At 27.5% G+C, this 21,138-nt stretch overlaps 1 protein-coding gene across 7 annotated transcripts in view; it reads left to right on the top strand.

The window, feature by feature from the left end:
* LOC107445941 (copper homeostasis protein cutC homolog) overlaps positions 1 to 21,138 on the top strand; it is a 34,886-nt gene that overhangs the window by 2,066 nt on the left and 11,682 nt on the right. For 6 of the 7 annotated variants that reach the window (XM_016060453.5, XM_016060454.5, XM_016060452.5 and 3 more), the window contains exons 3-7: positions 7,216 to 7,275; positions 10,531 to 10,696; positions 11,864 to 11,904; positions 13,255 to 13,290; positions 17,100 to 17,233. In XM_016060453.5, the coding sequence (XP_015915939.1) occupies positions 7,216 to 7,275; positions 10,531 to 10,696; positions 11,864 to 11,904; positions 13,255 to 13,290; positions 17,100 to 17,233 (437 nt within the window). The remainder of the gene's footprint in view (positions 1 to 7,215; positions 7,276 to 10,530; positions 10,697 to 11,863; positions 11,905 to 13,254; positions 13,291 to 17,099; positions 17,234 to 21,138) is intronic. The other variant, XM_016060456.5, reaches the window with a different exon arrangement.

Here is a 21,138-nt window from a genome sequence, read left to right as displayed (position 1 = left end):
TTTTTTGTGATGATCTGTATCAGTTTCCCATACTTTTCATTTGTGAACAAATTTGATTTCTCTAAGTTTTCTTGTTAATTAATGTATCTATGAGTGTACTGTTTTACTCCTTCCCCTTACCCAAATGATTCTTTAATTTATTAACTAAAGATATTATTAACTAACTTTTTTATGTAAGCTTCTGCCCTTTTTTTGTAGTTTTTTAAGGATTTATGTAAATTTAAAATGTGAATGCTTGTTATCAAAATAAAATTACTTTTCTCTGAAAATATTTCTATTGGGTGATAAATTGCACTAATCTTTTTTTTTTCTTTTTTTTTGTTATTCAATACTTTGTTAATTCCGATCAAGACCGTAACTTTTTCTTCCAAAAAAAGAAATAATAATAATGTCTTGAGTATTTCCATGTAATTTCGATTCCCCATTTGTAATTACTTACTTTTCTTAATGTTAGTATTTTTTTTTTTTTTTTACTTTGCCTGTAATTGCCACAAAATGAATTTGATGAAAATTCATTTTGTGGCAATTACAGGCAAATATGTGGCAATTATAGGCATTTTACGTAATACAGATGTATTACGTAAAATGCCTATATAATTTAAATACATTCAAGGCCGTTTTTAGAAGCTCTGGACCTTTCTATATTTGACAATCTATTTTAATAAGCAGAAAAAATTAAATGTTAAAGTTTTTTCAGACATTATTTTATAATAACAACAAAAACTAATGTAATATTTTTATTATGAAGCTTTAATATATTATATTAAAAAAAGTTTCGAGACAATTTTTAAAAAAAAAAATATTTTGGTGCCGATGGGTCTTGATCTGAAAAATTGATTTCCTGCAATGAATTGTCTTCAATGCTGAGCATTTTTGTGTTAGCTTCATAAAAAAAATAAGCGTAAAGTTATTTATTTTTGTTTAAACCTTTCATTTTCTGAATTCTCTTGTACAACAGTAATCTGTATTTTTATTAAATTTATCTTATTTGCCTATTCAATTTAAGAGACCTTAGTAAACAATTCTCTTTAACACAGGGTTGGGTTTTTGACGTCAAAAAGTGGTTTTTGACATGACAAGGGTATGGTATGATACTGGTTTAAACCGTCAAAAACTGAAGTTTGCCTAGAAAATATATAAACTTCAAAACTACCAACAGTTGCCATGCATTATATTGAAATTTAATTATACTACAGGTAATCAGTAGGGCTGGACGATATAGAAATTTCTTAAATCGATATAATCAACCCTTTTATATCGCGATATTAGGTTATATCGATTTAACAATCTAAACGACAAAACTAAGAAATAAATCCACAGTACCCCTTCCTCTATTCAAATGTATTGTTTGTTTGTTTTTTTAACTCACTTACAGTCAACTCCTAGTCCACAGAAATTTTGACAAAGTTGTTCTGATTATGAATAATTTTTTGCAGATATTCAAAAGCTTATTTAAATACTACAATTTACTAATTTTACTCTGTAACTTTTCACTAAAGGTATTGGAGAATATTGTTTACCTTTTTCTTTTGCATTTATTTTATTAGTAAAAAAAATTAAAAACTTTCACTTTCTCTGTACATATATAAATAACTATACATTAATATTTTTATTGAAAATATGCTTAAATGAACTAAGACTAGTTTAAAACATCATCATGCCTGCGCCCTAGTTTTTAGATTACACCTGGAAATTTCCCATTCCTATCATAATTTTTTTACTTTAATAAAAAATATACTTCGTAACAAGTCACTTTTGAAAGTTTGCTGTTAAAATATATATATATATATATATATATATATATATATATATATATATATATATATATATATATATATTGAAAATTTGAAATTCATATTTTTTTTCTGAGCAATGAATCAAACTATCTTACTTGATTTTATAAAGTGTATTACTATTTATAATTTGTAGTAAGTGGACAATTTTTAAAAGTATCAGGAATATAGTGCTGGAGAACTTTAAATGGAATTCAGACTTTTTATTATTTCCAAAGTAATTTAAATCATAATAATAAAGATTTTATTTAGTATTCAGCATCTCCAACGACGAAAAAAAGGAAAAAAATATTTTTGAACAACCAGTATAATCAAAAACTGTAAATGTTTTTAACTTTTACAACATGTTATAGCTTTGATAAAAAAGTTTGGATGAATTTCAACAGAAATAGCATGTATTTTCACGAAAATATAAACATTTTTTTTTTTACTTACGTTCATTGCTATCTGTTTGTTTCAACTAAATGATTTTTTCTGAAAAAGGAAGGTGCAATTTTCTCTAGTTACCAAAACAGCAATTATATGTTTGGGACACAGATTTTAAAATTTAATGAAGTGAATAGATTTAGTGATAGATTCACCCCCCCCTTCCCGGCAATGACAAAAAAGAAGTATATCAGTAATAAGATGCAATTTCCTTTTATTCCAAATTTAATTTTTTAGTTGTTATTGTTGTTGTTAATTTACGTCGCACTAGAGCTGCATAATGGGCTATTGGCGACGGTCTGGGAAACATCCCGGAGGATGATCCGAAGACATGCCATCACAATTTTGATCCTCTGCGGAGGGGATGGCACCCCCGCTTCGGTAGCCCGACGACCTGTGCGCAAAGTCGAGCACTTTACGGTAGCACAGTTTAACGAGGACCAATACCGCACACCCTCAGTCCCTATGCAGACTGATCCAAGTGGTCCCCCACCCGCACACTGACCGTAGACAGTGATGCTTGACTTTGGTGATCTGCTGAGAACCTTGTCTTAACGATCAGTCCTCTGCGGGACTTAATTTTTTAGTAAAATACGTTTAAGGTAAGATTTTCCATATCAGCACCAAAGTAATCGCTAAGCATCGGTGACTTCCAGCAGCAGCACGCAAGAAACTAAATAAAAACAACACCACAAAAAAAGGCTAATTTGAAAGTTAAAAATCGTTAACTTCCCCTTTCAATATTTTTTTACAATTGATTCCAAGTAAAACAAAACTGCAACTTCAGTTGACGCAAGAAAAGAGGTACCGAACAATACGAAAATAGACCCGTAATGCACATGCCTTAAAAAGATAAATCTCTAAACTTAACATTATGCACGCGAGAAACTACAAAAAAAAAATAATAATAAATTTAAAAAAAAAAAAAAATCACGATACACTCTTATTCGACAGGTGAAATCTTTTAACTGCGCATGCATTACGGGGCTATTTCCGAACGATACGGAAATAGCCTCGTAATGCGCCATAAAAAGATAAATCTCCCAAAATTTATAATAAACACGCGAGAAATTAACGAAAAAGAATAATAATAATTAAAAAGATCACAAAAAAAGGCAGTTACGAAAGATAAAATTAGTAAATTTCCTAAACATTTTTTTACAATTTATTCCAATTAAAACAAAACACCAATTTTATTTAGCGACTTCAGTTAGCGCGAGCAAACAGAAACCGAACAGTACGGAAAGAATTAATGTAACATACACGCTGAAAGAAAACCCGGTAAAATATTTAAAGATATTACGGAAAGAAACCTATTTCAGAAATCAGGATATGTAAAATTGAAGATGGGAATTTTCCCTCCTGCACGAGCAAGATTTCCTAAAATCGGAATTCTAAAGAGAAGACAATCACATACACTTGGTGGTAAAAAATCCTCCGCAAATATCGATATAAACTTGAAATCTGAATGAGGAGATTCAACTGCACCGATCCCTGCTATATCCATCTGAATGAGGAGATTCAATTGCACCGATCCCTGCTATATCGGAGTTTTTTTTTCAACCGCCAAATATCGATATAACCTAGTGAATTAGTTTTGAATGAAGAGATTCAATGGCCCATTCCGATTTAACTATACCAACCCCTGCACCAGATGTAATTTTGGCAAATAGCCAAAGAAGTTGAGCGCACGTGTTACCAAGAGAATGAGTTGATAGTTGACCTTGAATCTTTCCCTTACGCTACGGCAGATCGGACTCTGTTCTGTACATTCTCGCAATGATTAAACCGGTGTTTCACTACATTGGAGAGAGCAACATCGATTTAGCGTTTGCTGTCATGAATAAATCGATTTAGTAGAGTCGAAATGCTCACTCCGGAATTTTGTTGAAGATGAAATGGATAAATCGGTATTACGATGTTGTAGTTAAATCGATATATCGTCTTACATCGGTATAAAGCCCAGTCCTAGTAATCAGCAAGTTTTAAAATATTTTTTAATTAAAATTAAGGTAAAATAACAGATTTAAAATCTCAGAAATTTATATTCAAATGCATGTGCAGAAAAATTTTGCACAAAAATTGTTTAAATACTTATATTTTGAAAAAAAAAATTTTTTTTTTTGATACTTAAGAAAATTAAAAGTTTATTACTATGCATTTTTGACATATAAGGAACATATAACTAATATTTATAAGGAACTTACAAGTTATGTTGTATAAATACAAACTTGATACAAGTGTATAAAAAAAAATTATTTAATGTTATACCGAATATCTTTAGTATCCGGTATGTTAATTTGAATTTAAAAGTAGTTATATTTGTAAATAATGATAAATATAATTCATATTGTTTATTACATTTATTTATACTTATTACACTTATCATTTTAAAGCAATTTTTATCTCTTAATTTTTTTTTCTCCACTTGTATTAAGAATACAAATAATGCATATCTTGAAAGCAAGAAGTAATTATTCAACAGCTGAATATTTAGATATTCAACAAAACTATATAGCATTCAGCAAAATGAAATTCACAAGTATTTGGATAAACTAAATTTTCAGCATAGTAAATGAATAGGCTGAATATACTGTAAATCGACACTAACTACTCTGTGTATTTAACAGAAAGCACTTAAATTTGTATTGTCTTATGTTAAAAAGATTATTAAGAAGATTTAAAAGAATATTAAAAAGATTTTTCTTTAAAAGATGTCTAATGTACAAAACTGCTAATGTTAATCTTTAAAAATGTCTAATTTTTAGTATAATCTATACACTAAATTTGATTATAAATAAATTTCTTAATAATATCACTGCAGATTTTCAATAACACATGAAAATGAATACATAATATTACAAAAGATGTGAGCTTTCAAAAGTACAAGATTTTGGTTACTATTCAAAATATAAGTGTTTCTTCAAAATTTTAAATTTATTTTTTCTAGAACATATTTAGAAACACTATCCTTTATAATAAATACATAAATTTTATGTATTAATTAAATTTCACATATGAATATAGGTTTTTGACATTTTTGACAATGAGGTTTTTGACGTGACGGTTTAAACCATGGTTTAAACCGTCAAAAACTGTCATAAACCTGCCAACCCTGCTTTAACAGTTTCTTTGATTCAGAGATTTTAAACTTTCTTAGAAGCTTCAAAAGTTATGCAATATTAGAGTATTCTTTTTAGAACATTGTACTATTTTGCCAGCATCTTTCTTCTTAACTTGTTGAAGAAAATCAAATATTGAACAAAAAAAGTGTGTTTTTCATTTTGTACATTTCTCAATCTCTGAAATCTCTTATCAGAAATATTGTAAATAATAATTTTTACGTCATTTTGCAAAGAAAAATTATTGCTTCATTATTTTTGGTTTTTTTAAAATCCTTGCAAAATTTTTTAATTAAAAATAAATAAAAAAATAAACAGCTCTGTTTCATACAAAAAATAATTTGAGCTTTCAATATTACCCTCAATTATTTTGAAATTTGTTTTTAAAATTTATATATTTGTGAGATTTTAAAGTTAGGATGTCAGTCTTCATCTTCAACTCTCCATTTGCAAAATAAATAAACACAAAATTGGAATTTTTATGCAAGTAATAAATATTTCAAATAACATTATCCAAAAATGACTGCCGTACAATTGAGTATTCACCTTCTGTATTTTAACGGTTTAAGTATTTTTAACGGTTTTTACTTCTTCTAAGAACTAACATTATTTAAGAGTTTTGAAAACTATTTAACATTATTGTAAGTATTATTTTACAAAATATTATTAGTTTTTTTTTTAAAGGAAGTACTAATTTTAAAATATAAAACTAAAATAATTTTAAAAATACTTTATCAACCTTGATAGTAAAAGATATGTAAAATAGCATTAGCTGCAATAATTCACAAACTTTTGTTCTTCATCACTGATGTTTTTTTTAAAAATGTTTTTTGATGTTTTTGTCATCTGGATGATTGTTCAGCTTTGATGTTTGTTTTTTTTAAATATCTCAACTTTGCAAATTAATATTGGAAATGAAAATTTCAAAAGTGAAGCTACTGCTTATATTCTCTTCCATAAAAAAAAAGAGAATCCTAGAAACTTTCTTGGGAATTTTTCATGTGTTCATGTGAAATCAACTTTTCAGAAATATTTTTTTTCCTTCAAAATTAGTTATAGGCATAAAATTCTACAGACATTAAAATACATGTTAAAAATTTCTAAATGTTTGCCTTGCATTATAAGTCTAAACCCAAAAAACAAAGAATATAAATAACATGGTTGAAAAAAATTCTTTTTCTCACCAGAATTACCAGACTAAATGCTAAATAAAAAAGTATTTTTGTAAGCCTGTGAAGGTATTTTTGTAAGCCTGTGAAAGTATTTTAGTAATTATGAAAAAGTAATTTATTTTCAGCCTCTTATGAATAATTCTGTCTGTAACATATTATAATTGATGACATATATAAAACGTATGCTTATACATATCATTAAGCAGTTTTTTTTGTTTAATATTTTATCTAATTATCTCTCACACACACTCTTTTTTAACAGATTGGTCAGAGCAATGGTGTAAGAAAAAAACTCAATCAAATTCACAACTCTTGAAGAGGGGCCTTATGAACACTGGAGGACTACTGTTCCCCCTTAAAAATGGCTATGAATTCATTAAAAATTCAAATAGTTTATATTAAAATGACGCCCAGTGGCTGAGTGGTAGCGCTTTGCGCTCCCGTGTCACAGGTCCTGGGTTTGATCCTCGGGCCAGGCAAGGTTGACTTAGCCTTTCATCCCTATAGTGGGTCGATAAATGAGTACCAAGCATGCTTGGGAACTAAACATTGGGGGTTTCGCATTCAGCTGACCACCTAACCGGAACATCTGATCCTGCACCCCAGAGCCCAACATCAAGAAAACTGAGATGGGCCCTCTATGGGCTGTTGTGCCACTGAGTTTAGTTTTTATATTAAAATACTTTTAATTTAATTTGATAGGTGCAGATCGAATAGAATTATGTCAAGCCCTTGCAGTTGGAGGTTTAACTCCAAGTTTAGGTAAGATCTACATTTTCATAATTTTATTAGTATTTTTTTAATCTTTTTCCTGTATAGTTTTGAAATTTTAAAGATTATAATCATTTGGAAATAAAAGCTGTTTGTAGTGCTTAAAAACTTATAGAGCTGAATAACACAGTACAAAAAAATTTGAATGTTTTTCACATCCTTTAGATGAAACTATGATTCCGTATAAACAATAGATGCTTGATTTGTATATCAAATCAAATGGAAAATCACATATCATTTTTGTTGGAGAAAAGTCTCCATGCATTTAGTGAATTTTTGCATACTCCGCTTCCTAATTCATCTATAGTGTTGGAATTCAGGAAGGTAGGTAAGGCTTGTTTAAAAAGAATGTTGGCAATGGTCTCACTGTCAAAGAGTGGCCTTTCCTTTGCCTGTAAGTTGCCATTCTGTGTTGTTAAAATACGTAAGGTCACCAAGCTAAAATGTAGATTTCTAGAAAAACACTACATGGTAAACAAAAAATAATTACTAATTCTTTATTTTCAGCCACAAAAAAAATATACAAGAAACACATATTTTCTTTGTTACATTTTAAGAAATATGATAATATATTTTGGTGCTAATTGGATAATTATTTATATTTTAAGATAATGGATTGAAATTTGATTGGTGATAGATTAGATGGTTTCAATAATTATGTAAATATGTTCACATCACAATAGAAATATTATATATCTTGGAATAGGATGAAATTTGTATTTGGATATAGTCATTAATTAAGGCCAGAAATAGAATCAAGATAAATTAAATTAAGGGGAATGTGATCATTAAGAAAAAGTGGTGGTACAAAACTATCGTGGGATGGCAATAACTCAATAGGTTCAAATAGTCACAAAGTGTGAGGTTTGGATAAATTGCTATCACCAAATTTGGAATAAGGTGGAAACTAGAATTAACCAAGAACATAGGTAAAAAGACAATGACTTGCTAAATCCAAATACAAATATAACATTTAACATAATTTAGAGATGTTTCCAAAAATAAATAAAGCAAATACCCAAAACAATAACAAAAAGTACTCACCACATACAGGAGAAATAAAAAACAACAACCATCACCAATTGAAGACAAATAAAATGGTATATTCACACATTCTTTTAATTCAGCCCAACATTTATTTAGAACAAACTCACAATTTACTTGTAAAACCTATCTTTTGACACAATTTTAACAAAAGAAAGCCTAAAATTAAAAATGGGTGACTAGAGAAATTAAAAAGCGTCATTCATAAAAATAAGAGAAAGAGAAATTTAACTGGTGATAATAAGATAAATACAGAAAGAACGCTTAAATTTGAAAGGATCTTTAATTTTAAAAGAAATTAAAGGTATAGAAAGTAGATATGCAATTTACAGAAAATAATTATGATTTGAGGATTTCATTAAAATTTAAGGAAAAGGATGTAAAGAAAGGAATGAATTTCCTCGCTACGGACTGTAGTCCGCATCTCCGAGAAAAGAAAGACGACATGCTGCTTTGTGTAACCAGCAAGAAAACCAGAGAGAAAAAAGTGTTAAATCTTTTAAAAATAAATCGTTAATGGTATAGACTCAGAAAAGCCATAGCCAATTAATTTTAAGGAGCAGAGAGTTTGAAAATCGAACAAATCAAGTTGGTTAAGTAAAATATAAATGAAGAAAAAAAGAAAGGCTGGAATAGAGAGGTATTAGCTTCAATATATATTATTATATTTTTTTAAAATGTAGCATTCATCTTAAAGTCTTTTTTCATGTAATAGGTTACAACAGTAATATATAGAGATAGCAAGTCTATTCTTCAGGCTTGGAAAATTTGTTCTAAGTTGAACTAGTTGGAGATTTGCCTTTTTACTGAAAATTCCATTGTACAGGAAAAAAATTTTAGTGTACCTTAAGATTCTCTCTTTCTCTCTCTCTTTTTGTTATTTTTATTGTTTACCCAATTTTATTGGCGATTATAAAAGATAAGTTTTAAAATCAGAATACATTATAACATACATATAATTCCTAATTATTTACTTTTAATTGCTTAATCAAAAAAAATCTATTTCATTTGATATTAATTAAATATATTTTTACCCAACAATGAAATAAAAATATTAATTTTGGAATTGAAGTTATTATTTTGAAGATTATTTAAGAGATCAATAATGTTGTTCAATATCTATCTTCATATTTAATCGAATAGAATTAATCTTCAAAATTTTGATAAATGAACATTTTTTATTAACTTATATTTTTTTAAATAATTGTTTAAACTAAAATTATTAATAACTTTTTTATCAGTTTGATAAATTATTTGCCACAGCTTTTTTTAGCATTTTATCATACTCTAAATAAATCGTGCCATTGAAAATTCTCATTCTTAACGAAGTTTTTCTATGGATTTCAAGGAAATGTTGAATAAATTCATTTTTTAATAGATTTTTTAGAAAATGTTTACATCAAATCTCTTAATACAATTAAAACTGTTCATTTATAAACTGTTAGAATTGTTTTACATCATGTTCATACAATAATTGTTCTTTTATATTCATGTAACAAATTCTATATATATTCATAAATATTCTAAAATTATTTATGAAATTTATAAGACTTTTAAATTGTAAATGAAACTTCAAATTCTTTATGCTTTCAAACAACTTTGTTTTCATCCAAAAATAAAATGCTACATATAATTTTATTTTAAAAAAATCATGTTTAATTTAATAAAAGGACACATCTAATTAAATACAGAACTATAAACATTGTTTCTTTAAAAATATTTGAAAATACACCATTATTTGAGCTATTTTAGTTAAAGGAATTCATTTAAAATTAAACTCAAAATGTTCTTAACTTAAACTTAAAATTAAATTAAACTTAAATTAAACTTAAAATTAAATTAAACTTAAAATTAAACTCAAAATTCAGTCAAAAATGTTCTTCGTTCTTGTTCCGATTGATAAATTATTTTTCCTTTACTATTTTGATGGTGTGAAAGTAATGGATAAATCATAGTTATTGCAAATATTGTTGATAAATTCCTTGAAAATAATTATACCAAAGCTTACACTTATCATAATTATAAAAAGATATGGCTTGACACAAATGAAGTAATGATCAAATTCAATGCAGCACAACTTTAATGATTTTAATATGTTCTAATTTTTGAACATCTGATTTTGGCTTGTCCTTATTTTATTGTCACATCACTATTTTTTTTAATATAAGATAATTTACTACTATTCTTGTATTTTATTTGTAGGTTTTTTAAGAAAAATAAAAGAGAATTTAAATATACCAGTTTTTACAATGATTAGAGCCAGAGATGGAGACTTTAGCTATAGTGAATTAGAAGTTGAGCAGATGAAAGATGACATTAGAGCAGCCTTGTCTGTTGGAATCAATGGTTTTGTTCTGGGTGCTCTCAGGTAAAGTGCAATGCTATATTGAAATCAAATTAATCAATTAAAATTTTTGCAATATTATATTGGTTGATATAACATGCATACTAGTTACAATGCTATTGCTAGTTGTAAATTGCCAATTAATCAGGGCCTGATTAAGATAAGTCAAGGCTCTTGACACTGTATTTGTTGGTTGTGATTACCACCAGGAGTACCTCAAACTAATATTTTTGAAAAGAGGGAAGTTCCTAATTTGACTGAATAATAAATAAAAGCCTGCAATTATATTTACTTACAATAAAGAAGCATCAAGAGTAACTCTAATGATTTTACCAGATGATTAAACATAAATAAGTAAAAATTATTAATTATATTTTTATATTTAAAGTGGTTATAAAATTTATACTTCAATTTGATTAATGGAATAAATTGTGATTATGAATATTTATTAACTTGTAAATAACTATAAATATTAAATGTTATAGTGTTGTCAATTTGCTTTGTATTCATTCGTCCAAATCCACATATTGTAGGAAGACTAAGTACCTTCCCTAAACGTTATAAAAATGACCTTGTTATTTTGCTGTTTGAGTTAATATTTACTTTTTTCTAGATGTCAATGTTTTTAAAAAGCTCGTCCATTCTTTCATGACCAAGATCACACGCACATGGCATTCTATAATAATTATACATAACTTCTATTATGATTCAATCCTTCATTTTTTCTTTTAATCATTAGCAAAAATATTTCCACTAGTTAAGCATCCACCTTTGTATGGTTTATATAGAAATTTGAATGTATTTTATAATTAAGATCAATTTGTGCTGCATGTAATCTGCATTAGAGCAACAGATTTATAATTTTGAAATGCATATCTAAAATTATACTTATGTGAACTTTTAAGAAAGTCAAATAAACGTGTAATATTTGTTGATTTTATTTGTGCTTTCTAAAAAAGAAGTAGAGAAAATTATTTTGTATTTTTGTGAAATGGCCTGGAAAAATTTGCCAAATGTTGAAAATTTTTGGGAGATCGCAGTGACCTCTCATCCCAACGCCCCTAGTTTAACAGTCTCATTTATATTGGCTTTCACAATCAGACTCTGACTATAGTAGTGGTTAATTTATTTATAAATTACTATTAAAATTCTTTGTTACTTGAATTCTATAAGTTTCTTATTCTTTTACAGGAAAAATAATGTTGATAAAGAAGTATGTTATTCTTTGTTAAGTATGTAATATTTTATCAAAATGTATGGGAATAAATATTTTCTCTATACTTATATGTCTTCATAAGATACAATTATATTTTTCTAATTTATGATTATATTATGCTATAACTCTTTAACAAATCACTAACATTTGGAAAATTGATTTCCTGTTTTAAAATCATGCTATGGTTAACTGTAAATATAAAGCAATTTCATTATTTGACCAACAGTATCTGGACTTCAAGAGGTATGGACTTGGAGAGTCCTTTCGCTATTTTAATGTGATATTTAATATTAGTTCTTCTTTTGCATCGATAACAGCCTGCACATCTCTGAAAGACTTTCACCAGTTTTTAATGGATGGCCATAATTGAAGTGAGTGCTTACAATAAAGATGATAGATTTTTCTGGCTACATAATCTTTGTTCTAATTTGTTCCAAAGATAATAAAGATTTGTTCCAATAAAAGTTGCAGTTAGCAAGATGCAATCATTTAAGAACTGCTCACTGGGCATCTACCAAACCCAAACATGACCATCAGAATGCCATAGTATAAAGCAAGATCTCCAAAAAAAGAAAAAAAAATTTTAAAACACATGACAGTAAACTTAGCACTATTGCAATCAACACTTTGCATTCTGGGGAGAGATGTTCAACTTGTGAGCAACTGAATAACCACAGAATTCCTTATTAACTCTCGAAGAATAGTCCCGCTATCACTAACACCTGATGAACTTGGAACTCTTGAGTGATTTCAACTAATGAGGACCTGTGTTTTTATTTCACTACCCTTTACAGAGTTCTACAGCTGTGTTCGCTAATTCTTTCCTACCTGTAATTTTAATAGTTTGCAGTTTTACTGTCTTGACATTTCTACTTCACAGTTACATCACTCACAGTGGATTTTGGCTTCTATAAAATTTCTGAAATTTAGAGAGCTGATTTTACAGAAAGGCGACATCCCACTGTCAAAGTCACTAAGCTCCTTTGAATTAATCATTGTCTCACAAGCCCATAATATGACCTGGCAAATCACTACCAACTCTTTTTATATCCCCCAGTTGCTCTTCTAATTGTGTCAGTGGTCAGATCCACTTCTTTCAGTAGATGTCCAGATACTTTTGGCTAGATAATATATAATTTATTCTGTTAGATTTTTAAATTAGGCAATTTTCAATGTAAAATTTTTTGTAAACAGCTTCCTCTTCTCTCTATATATTTCAAAACTGATGTTCTCAAACTGGATAAGATATCACTTAACAAATTCTTCAAACAAGTTCTTCATCTTTTGTTTCATAATCATTAATTTATTTCAACTGTTATTTGAAAGAGTAGACTTAGTTTTTAAACTTTTGTTTTTTTCATTTCAGAGGAATGTGGCAATAAACCTGTTACATTTCATCGAGGTATAAGTTTTATTAAGTTTTTATAAATGCATTCTTCAGAAAAGTGATAATATTAAAATTTTTGTTCTTAATCTAACTTATTAACACAAAAATTAAGTTTATAATGCACCATCTTTATTTATTTAGTAGTTTTTGCCAAATAGTGAGACTCTTGGCTCTGCAGATAAAAGTTTAAGTCAATAAAAAAATTGAAAAATTATTTAGAAGTTTTAACTATTAAATAATTTAAATAACTGCATTGAAATTGTCACAAAATATGCTTTAAATTTGTTTTAAACACAAAATTGCAAGTACTGTATCTTTGTGGAGATAAACTTTCCTGGGAAAAGCGTGACAGCTGCAAAATTCAGTGACAGTGAAAATGTATTTCCTCTCTTGTGTAGCTCAAAATTTTATTGTGCTGAGCAATCGTTGACTTTACGTGTCTATTACAAATATGCAGATAACTTAAATGATTAAATATAACTTATATGAACAAATCATTAAAAATTTTAAACTTTTAAAAATTCTACTAAAGTTGATCTCTAGATAATACTGCAAATTTACTTGACCTTCAAGAGAGATTATTTAAGCATACTAAACATAAAAAATTCCTCTTCCTTCATCCATTTCTGACGATTACTTACATTTTTTTTTCTACTGTTTCCTTTCTTTACAAAAAGCAGTTTCTGGGCTCCTTAGTAGAAGAAGGGAAGTAGTAATTATTATTTCAGAGTTTTTTTCAAGTGAAATTGTGATTACAACTGTGTATAAGATGGGATTCTCTTTTACTACATCTGTGGTGAGAGGTGGTCTATTGCTACCTTACTCCTACATTCTTGTCACTTTTTGTTAGATCTGCATTGTTAGAGTATCATCAATCTTTAAATATGTAAATAATAACTGACGAATACAGAATTGGGGATAATGAAATTTTTTATAATCCATTCAAAAGTAAAATATTCAATTTTTAAGGCTAGAAGAAACTAACTATCTCTATCATATAAGCTGTTCCTTTAAATGCAACAAAAGTTAAATGATCGTTTAAACCAAAAATGCCCTTCAAAATTATGGAAGATGTTTGAAAAACATACAATATAAAATTTAGAGATGAGCAAAAAAATAGCTTGTGTTATGTTGAAAATTAAGACAAATATCTTGAGAACTAGTGTACAAATTTTAATGACATTTTGTTTGAACGAGGAATGATAAAATACAAAGACATAACCCTTCAACAATTATAATAAACTTATGAATCTATGTCAAAGGCTATTAAATGGTAACTCATTCGAGAGAAAAAAAAAAAGAGTAAATCGTGCTTCTTTCTCAATTTACTTACAAGAATATGCAGACGTCACAAGAGTGAAATCAACCTCCATTTATAAATTTTATGAGCTGTTAAGGTTATAGAAAATAAATGAAATTAGTAAGCATTATTTTCAACACTAAAACATATATCTATCTTAGTTAGTAGAAAAATAGTTTAACGAGGAAGTAAAAAATAATACATATTTAAAATCTTATGATAGGAGTTAGCATCTATATATTTCAAAATTTCTAGAGGAAGTCAATATTTGAATCAATACCTCTATGAAAGGCTACTTAAATTCTTCTTCCTATATATATATATATATACAAGAAAACACGAAGAAAGTTAAGAAAAACAATTATTTACTAAAAAATTCCTTTACTAAATAATTTCCTTTGTTAATCTATACAATTTTTCCATGTGCAAATCCATTTCAGGCAAATACGTGGGTAAAATTGTTTGCTAAAAATTTCTTTATTAATTTATAAAATTTTTCCATGTGCAAATCCATTTCGGGCAAATCCGTGGCTAAAATTATCTACTAAATTTTTTCTTTGTTAATTTTTCCATGTGCAAATCCGTGTTAAAATTATCTATTAAAGTTCTTTTTCTTTGATAATTTATATAATTTTTCCATGTACTAATCCATTTCGTGCAAATCCGTGGCTAAAATTATTTGCAAAACAGGCAATTTATGTTTCTCTTTTCTATTTTATATTTTTTCTTAAATAAACATCTATTTTCTAAAACTATTTATGGTCAATTTTTAAAATTATCCAGTATAATATTACCTTGCGCGCATCCATTTTGGGCCCATCCTTGGCAACTAACCAATCAATGCACAGAATAACAAATCACTTCAGCAGTGCAGTAAGAACGGCACTTTAAAACCCTCTATTTACACTCAATTTGCGCTTTTGTTTTCATATTTTGTAATCTGGCAATCTTTCTGCAAAAACATTTTTAAATCATTCTTGAAAAATTTCCCGTCCATGTAAGTAGATCTGACTTTGCTACTCGCTTTATAGTCCATTTTTTATACAGTTTTTTCTTTTATTTTATTTTCTGTTTTTACATGTTATTTTTACTTTTTGTGCTCTATTTTATTTGTTGTAATTTTTGTAAAAAAATTTTTTGAGTGCTCCTCACACTATTGTATTAATATAATTTGCTTTGGCTTTATTGATACAATATCAGTAAGCACTCTGTTTTGCGGATATAATCGTGTAGGCTAATAAAAAACATTATATCTTTTTTTCCGGTTTTTTTTTAAATAAAATTTCTTTCTTTTTTTTTAACTGTTGTTTGTTATTTTTTTTACTTATTATTCCCCCCCTTTTTCTTCATATGCCTATAATTTTTCTTTGTTTTTTCTTCATTTTGAACTTATACATATATATATATATATATATATATATATATATATATATATATATATATATATATATATATATATATATATATTGTACTGTGATCCAAAAAAAGGAACACCCTGAATAACTTTTGATATTATTATCGGATCGTCAAGTTCAATCTTAATGACTCAAAGGGGAGACATCAAATAGGCTAGTTTAATAAGTGCAGACGATATTTCAAGTTACGGGATCAGGCACAAAAACATACTTTCTCTAAATAAACATACCTTTTTTTTTTGATGTAGTATTCAGATTTCTGAACTCCAAAATATGATCCCAATAGTTTGCTCAGGGGAGCACTCCAAAGATTGGATCTCTTAATTTTAATAATTAAGAGAAAATTGGAGCAAAATCGGACCAATAGTTCCTGAGAAATCGAATTTTAAATATCTGACTTTTTTGTAACTCAATTTCTCGGGAACTATTCAACCGATTTTTCTCAAATTTTGTACTTTGTCATGTAAAATTATCTTTAAAATGAAACAAAAAATTTTATACCTTACAATTTTAAATTTTTCGACCAATAAAATAAATAATTAGTATTTATTAAAAGCTATTTTATGCACATCAAATTATCTTTAGATAAACAAATTTTATAATTGTATGTAAAAATTTTTCAATTTTCTTGAAAAGCTCTCGAGATGTAGTGAAATTCACAAAAAGTAATATTAAAATCAAGAGGTCCAATCTTTGGAGTGCTTTCCTGACAAACTGTTGGGGCCATACTTTCCAAATTGCAGCTATCCCTTGTATTTTACAGGGCAGAAATCCAAATCCATCAAAAAAATGTATATTTATTCTGAGAAAATTTGCTTTGGTATCTGATCCCGAAACTTAAAATAATGTCTGCATTAATTATTTAGCATATTTGAAGTCACCCCCTCAAAACATTAAGATCCAATCATTAGATCAAAAGTTATTGACAGTGGTCACGGTTTTTTTTGCATGCTGTACCTATGTATGTTATAGTACTTTTGTACTATGTTACTAATTAGTGTGTATTGTTATGTTCAATTCATGAGAAAATAACAATATTGTATCTGTAACTATAGCAATATTCTTAAAAGTCCTTTTGTATTTTTGCAACTAATATTAAATTCCTACAGCCTTTGATTTGATAGAAGACTCATCTGTAGCTCTATCTGACATCATTGAATTGGGATTTTCAAGAATTTTAACTAGTGGACATTCAACAAGTGCTTACAAAGGAATGGAAAATATTAAATCTTTTATTGAAAAGGTATATTTTTATTTCTGAAAGTTAACATTTTGTTCAAACTTAGTTTAATTTGTAAGCTTTTTTTTTCCTTTAAATTAATTTCCAATTTTAATCAATTTTCTTTCAGTGAATTTTCATATTTACTAAAATTTGTAATGCATACATACATGAAAACCATTTCTCAAAATAATTCATTGAAACCATTACCCATGTTGTAGAAATGCTATAAAAATTTAGACATTTACTTTCTGATATTTGAATTTATTTATAATTCATTTTAAAATAATAATTTAACAATAATTGTATTGCTGAGCTCTATTCTTCTTGTATGCTAAAAATTATTCTAAGACTTATTTGTATCATGTTGCATCTTTGTTTGGACAAATGAGATTGAGTGAGTTAAACGTAACTAAGATAAATCTTTATTTTAGAAATCATTAATTATTAGTTACCTACTACTTTTTTTTAAATATTTGTTGTGTCTAAAAAAAAAGAACTTTTTAAATAATTTCTGTTCTGTTCTTTTTTTGTGCTATTATAAAGAACAATAATATTGGCACAAATTGAATTTGCATCAATACCTCATATAATATAAATCAGCATTTTATTTCTCAACTACAGAAAGGAATCTCGGCCATTTTATGTTCGGGGCAAGAATTTATTTTCGGGATCCCTTTCCCATCTATACACTGCATCATTTGTAATAATAAATATCATTTAAAAACTACATTCCTCTACTGGATGAAAAAAGAGAAAATAATTTTTTATTTTTGTCACCCTGAAAATAGAAAATGTAGGGCATGTCATCTATGAAGGATAAGAATGGGATGATGGAAGTTTATTACTCATCATATGCAACGCTTAGTTTAGGTATAGAAAATTAAAAATATTTCCTTTTCTTTGCCCCAAACGAAAAACTTAGTATTGAAATTTTTTATTTTATTTTATTGTTTTTTCTTTTTAGTTTTGTGTCTGTTACTTTAAGTAAAATAATTGGCTGAAATTTTGATCAACAAAAAATTCTACTTGGATGCAAATTCTTCTTGCTATTAAGCACTATATGTAGTTCGAAAGCGATCAGAATTTTTATTGACAATATTATTTAGTGTTAAAAGGACAACATGAATTCCACTGTCAAAAAAATGATTAAAACTTATATTGACATCTAGTGTAGAGAGCCAGTTCAGTTTTAAATACTCGTAACTAGTTGGTAGGTAGTCAAATTATGAATTGACGAGAAATTTACTTATCATGGTGCTAAAATTTGTTTGCAGTGCTCAGGAGACAATTAAAACCTGTTTTACCATTACTGCAACTCTGTGCAAACAGAGATTACTGTTGAAATTTGAGCTCTTTAGCCAATCAGAAAGTTGTCGGAGATCCTTTTGATAATACATTTTATTTAATGCGGTTAGTAAACAATGAAATTTTTCTGTCAATTAGCAAAAGTTTCTATTTATTTAATCATTCTAGCTAGTCAGAAAATGGTGAAGGTTTTGATCAGCGTAAAATTCCCTTTGATGATAAAACGACAAAAACATCTACTAGCCGTTGCTAGGAAATGGTTAAAACTTGAAATTTTTATCTGGAACTATAGTTGAGATTTGAATACTCTAGCACATTGAATACTCTAACATGTCAAATATTGAAAGAATTTAGAAGAACTAGCAAGACATTATATAGTTATTTAGATTGACTAAAATGAAAAACAGAAAAACAAACAGTTAAAAAGAAAAACAGAGGTGTAGTTTATCTCACTGTTTTATGAAGAATGAATTGATAGAAGTTTTTGTTTGTTTTTCGTTTAATTCTCAACAAATTTTACTAAACAAATTTCTCAACATCATTTTTTGGGTCATTCTAGATAATTCATTCCTATTAAATCAAGAGTCTAAATACAGAGGAAAGTCCCATATCCAGAATCGTCAGAACTTTGTCTAGTCTGGGAAATAGATTTTTTCCGGATAATAGGTCTTTAAGGTAAACAGACATCAAAACAACCTTATTCAATAAAAACAGCAAATAGACAATAATTAACGCAATTTCAATCAAAAACAAATTAATCCACGTCGTTTTACTATTTTTGCAGCTTTTGTTTCAGATTTCCTCATGATATTTTCATGTGCCATTATAACATCAGAATCACGCATTTCAGTTAATAATAATTTTTCAGTCCATTCGATTAGCGACGATTCCACAGCAAATCTGTGTGGTTTTGAGAAGTGTTTTTTCTGTAGTTATGAAAACGAATTTTCACTTGGTTTTTAAAATTTCAATATTTTAATACGGTATTATTTCATTCTCCAAACTTCAAATTAGGCATTTCACACTCAATTATTGACGATTCACACACAATCCCTTGTGGATTTACAATCGCATTTTTGTCAGTTATTGCTAAAAAATTTCTTAGTTTTTAATGCTACATTATCATACATGGGAAACTTCAAATTGTGCATTTGTAGAATTATTTTTTGATCACTAAATTTATGACGATTTTATTGATACATGGTTTTGTCGATCGCATTTTCAACAATTTGGTTTTTCAACATAATTTTTAAAATTTTTATTTCATTTTTAATGTAGCATTATTACGATCCGTAAATTCCAAATCAGGCTTTTGAATAACCACATAATGACCTGCTTTAGTTGTGACAATTTCATCTCAATTCCTCGATTTTTTCAAATGGTGATATTTTTGAGCACTCTAAAATTGAGTGTATGATTCTTGGTGATAATATCCTTTTATACAAGACGGGAGAAAAAATACGGGATTTCTTTTGCGCTGTAGTGAAATGCTAGATTTTCTTTCTGTGGTATCCCATTTCTTTTCATATTATAGCAAAAGTCGGATTAAAATAGAACAAAAATCGGGAGTCAGTTAAAAAGCATAGATTAGCAGAAAATCAGAGGATCTCTGCATATTTTTTTAACAAGCTGCTAGTGTAACAAAAAAAAAATTTTTTTTTGTAAAGGAAAAAGAGTTTTATACATTTTGATTGTTAAAAAGTGGCCGAAAAAGAGACCCTTCCGTTAAACAGACGTCTAGGTGTGGAATTTTATACTTAGATATTTATTTATAATTTTAAAGACATTTGAATTAAAATATTTTTCTTTGTCCCTTGTTCTTTGTAAGTGCATTAAAAATCATATTTACACTGAAGCAATGGCATAATTCATATTAAATATGGAGTTTTAATTTTTAAAAATCTATAAATAAATAAACATAATAATTTAATAAAGAGGATATAAATTTTGCAATTGTCTATTTAGAAATAAAAACATATCTTTTTATGATTTTTGAAATATATTTAAATATTTCTTTATTCTATAATTTTAAAAATTTAATTACATAATAAATCTGATTATTATTATATTATTTATTAAGTCATTATTAGTATCACCCAGTATATATTTTCTTTTTAAAATGAAAATATGAGACACAATTTTAGTGTTCTTGTTAAGTATAATAATTGAGTTTCTCAATACTTATTCAATTTTGTTACTTATTTTGTTTCCATATAACTGAAACATACCTGTTGTAAAGAACCTGATAATCTTTTCAACGTGACATTTATAGTAAGAAAAGAGTAGGTTAATGAGTACGGAAATGAAAAAAACATTTGAGAAAATTAATGAATTTTTTTTCTATTTTGACACCTACCACACAACACCCAAAGCAGACCTGCTGCTCCCCTTAGGTCTGTTCCTGTTCAATTATATATTATTATAAATTTATATAGGTATTACATATATTTTTAAGTAAAACTATGAGTTATAAATCTTCATAGTTTTGAAAATTTAGTTACAAGAAGCAATGATGAATTATGGGGCCCTTGTTTAATCAGATTTGGCCAATGACACATAGGCAGAACAGTGTAAGTCAAATATGATAAGCTTGCAAGTGATATTTTAGGTGAAATTTGAAT

This window comes from Parasteatoda tepidariorum, chromosome 11 (assembly GCF_982258835.1).
Source record: "Parasteatoda tepidariorum strain Cologne lab strain chromosome 11, Ptep-v5.0, whole genome shotgun sequence".
NCBI classification, from domain to species: Eukaryota; Metazoa; Arthropoda; class Arachnida; order Araneae; family Theridiidae; genus Parasteatoda; species Parasteatoda tepidariorum.
Note: the sequence above shows the minus strand (reverse complement) of the source record. Positions and strands in the feature narration are given on the sequence as shown.